This window comes from Hoplias malabaricus, chromosome 11, assembly GCF_029633855.1.
Source record: "Hoplias malabaricus isolate fHopMal1 chromosome 11, fHopMal1.hap1, whole genome shotgun sequence".
Taxonomy (NCBI): domain Eukaryota; kingdom Metazoa; phylum Chordata; class Actinopteri; order Characiformes; family Erythrinidae; genus Hoplias; species Hoplias malabaricus.
Genome location: NC_089810.1, coordinates 8483352 through 8486426, shown reverse-complemented (window position 1 = coordinate 8486426; position 3075 = coordinate 8483352). Strand labels below are relative to the sequence as shown.

Here is a 3075-nt window from a genome sequence, read left to right as displayed (position 1 = left end):
CACGAACAGACGAGACACACCTGAGACAGATAACGAGGGTGATGAACAAGGAGGCAGAACAAAGGCGGAGACAAAAAACAACAACAAACATAGCCATATGCTCCCTCTCAACACATGGCCGGAAAAAACCGACATGACGAGGGCGTGACAACGAGGTGTGCTTTTACCCACAAAATGCGGGACTCAGGGTCGTCTCTGGTGCGTTGACTTCAAATGAAACTCCAAGGATGGAGTAAAAAGAATCACTCACTGATCACATACTCCACATATTTATTTCTCTTTATTTAACAAAGTAACTGAGAAGCTCAGAGAGAAACTGCACAGTGTTCGGGGCGTAGTCTTCATCACAGCATTGATTTCAGCTGCTGCTGGGTTACTTTAATGAAGTGACTCTAACTGAACTGATTCATTCTGAGAGAGCTCTGCACTGGAAGCACCTTCAGAGGAGAATCATTGTAAACACGAAAGAACGGCAGAAGAGTCTCAGTGAATGTGTGTGAGAAAGTGTGTAAGTGTGTGTTAGTGAGAGGATCAGAGAATGAAAGTTTTCCTCCGTCCCAGTCCAGCTTCACTCTGACCCTCTGCACCTTTGACACTGAGAGGGTGGTGTGTGTCTGTGGTGTTGACCTAGCCCAGTATTTACCACTGTAATACACCACATACCACAGTCCACTCCTAGAGAATATGTTTACCTTCCTCTGAGCCGACTCTGTCATTACTCCCACCATCCAATACGTATTGTCTCCAACATCAAACTCCCAGCAGTGTGTTCCTGAGTTTATCCCCTCAGAGCCCAGGACACTATCAAATTTATCTGAGAGCTCAGGGAGCTGCTGTTTCTCACTGCGTCTCACACTGGTCAGATCATCAGACACAGTGAGACCAGGATGAGCAGTGTTGGGGTCCAGAGTCACAGGAGCTGGAGATAGAACACACACACACACACACACACACACACATACACACACACACACACACACACATTATTTACATATAATTAAACACACACACACACAGTATTTACATGTAATTAAACACACACACAGTGAGACTCACTAAAACTGATGATCTTCTGCATCTTCTCCCAGACGGTGAACTTCAGGTTGCTCAGGTGGTTGCTCACATGGAGCAGTGCTCCTGAAAGCCTCTCTGGATCCTGCAGTGTGCTCTGAGCTCTAGAAGAATATTCAGGAGTCAATGCTGCTGTGGCTTTGAGTTCAGAACCACAGAAAAGAGAGAGACAGGAGACACAGCACTCACCTCTCCAGAGTGGACTTGTACTTCTGTAAAACAATGAGGCCAGTGTGGGTCACTGTGGTCATTTTAATCAGAAAGAAATAGAGAATAATGTCTGTGGACAAACCCTGACTAAAGTGTCCTCACCTGTAAGAAGGAGACATCCTCAGCGCTCATCTGCTCTTCTACGGCTCTGATTGTGTCTGAAAGGGATGAGATCTCTATGCTGATCTTCTCAATCTTCTCCTTCATCCTCTGACTCTTCTGCTCTTCTTCCTTCCTCAGTGCAGTGATCATGGCTGTCTCTTCATCTCTGAGAAACTGGTGGAGCTCCTCAAACTCCTCCTTAATCTGCCTCTCTGTGAGCCGAGCCTGAGTCTGGAGTCAAGGAGGAGATGGAGTGAAAGAGGATTGATGATGTGATGATGCTGACCATCATAATCTCTGTAGTGTTTGATTCTCACCTTTATATGTTCTGCAGTCTGATCCCAGTTCATTTTACACTCTTTAAACAGATGCAGTTTCTTCTGCAGGGGCTTTAGAGCAGACTTGAGTCTTTTCTGAAATAAATGGGAGACCTGAAGAAAGGTTTGGAAGCCATTTTCTTCAGCTGTGGTTCCTTCCAGTCAGAACTCTCTCTCTTTCACTTTCAGTTCTGTGGAAATAACCCCACTCTGAGTTCAGATGAGTTTGAGGTTAAACATGAGTTTTTCCAGCTGCAGTTAGTCATCAGTTTGTTTCAGAACTGAAAATGTGCCTCAGAATTCTCCATAAAGCTCTTTATAAAACTAAACTCACCTGAGCACAGTCCAGTCTGTCTGTACAGGACGGGAGATGCCTCACACTCAGCACTCTCTCAGTAGGAGGAGCTTTACACAAGGAAGTGTTTATTTCTGTACTGAGGAGATTTCCTCACTGCAGAGTTAAATGATAAAAAAGATACATTTCTGTTTTAAACTACAGCTATAAAAGTGAAGAGTAGTGATGAAAATGTGACCTCTTCAAAAAACACAGCCTGAGTTTGAAGGAGAAAACTAATAGGAATAATAGACGCAAGTAGCAATTCCTGGAGTCCATGCTTAAATTCGCTGGTAGAAAGAACAAAGTGCCAGCATATGAACTTTCCTGAGATAGAAGGGGATTTTTGGGGAAGTTTGTGTATTGTTTTGAAGGTGGTCCTTGGTGTTCTGGCATCTCTTTGGAGATGTAGCTTGAAATGGAGGAGTAGTGGATGACAGAGACAGCATAGAGCACAGAACTCATTTTGAATTTGCACCCAGGTTTCTCACCCTAATGTTCAGAACCCCCAGACAGCAGATATGATGTGGAGTTGCTAGTACTGAAGTCTGTCATCAGTGGACACAGGACACTATCCGCTGGATGTGTTCGATTGTGGACTATTCTCAGTCCAGCAGTGATGCTGAGGGATTTACAACTCCAACACCTAAGTCTTACCTGCTGTATGGGTGTCCAGATCATCGAAGACCAGAGTGAAAGTGAGCAATCTTTGCACAGCAAGAGGTTAGCATATGACATTTCCTGATACATGAGCCACACTTTAGTATAGATTTTGTAGTGCTTTGAAATGTAATCCTTGGTGTTCTGGTGTCTCAGTGGAGCTGGATTGTAAGATGGAGGGGTAGTGAATGAGTGGGTGAATTTCTGGTCTGCAGACAGGTGAGGGTTGAATTTTTGTTACAGAGACAGCAAAAAGCACATAATTCACTCTGGAATTTCACTCTGGATTCTGACCCAATGTTCAGGAGCCCCACAAAGCAGATATGAGTGAGGTGGTGGATAATTCTCAGCACTGCAGTGACACTGACATCGTGGCGATAT

At 44.5% G+C, this 3075-nt stretch overlaps 1 protein-coding gene across 1 annotated transcript; it reads right to left on the bottom strand.

Annotated features, from left to right (window-relative positions):
* Nucleotides 1–392: 392 nt before the first annotated feature.
* LOC136709981 (E3 ubiquitin-protein ligase TRIM35-like) lies at nucleotides 393–2715 on the bottom strand. Its single transcript, XM_066685587.1, has 6 exons — nucleotides 2692–2715; nucleotides 1701–1796; nucleotides 1384–1614; nucleotides 1261–1283; nucleotides 1057–1175; nucleotides 393–919 (listed from the first exon to the last, which is right to left on the bottom strand). Exons 1-6 carry the CDS (start codon nucleotides 2713–2715, stop codon nucleotides 393–395), a joined length of 1020 nt encoding a protein of 339 aa, XP_066541684.1.
* Between the last annotated feature and the right edge of the window lie 360 nt (nucleotides 2716–3075).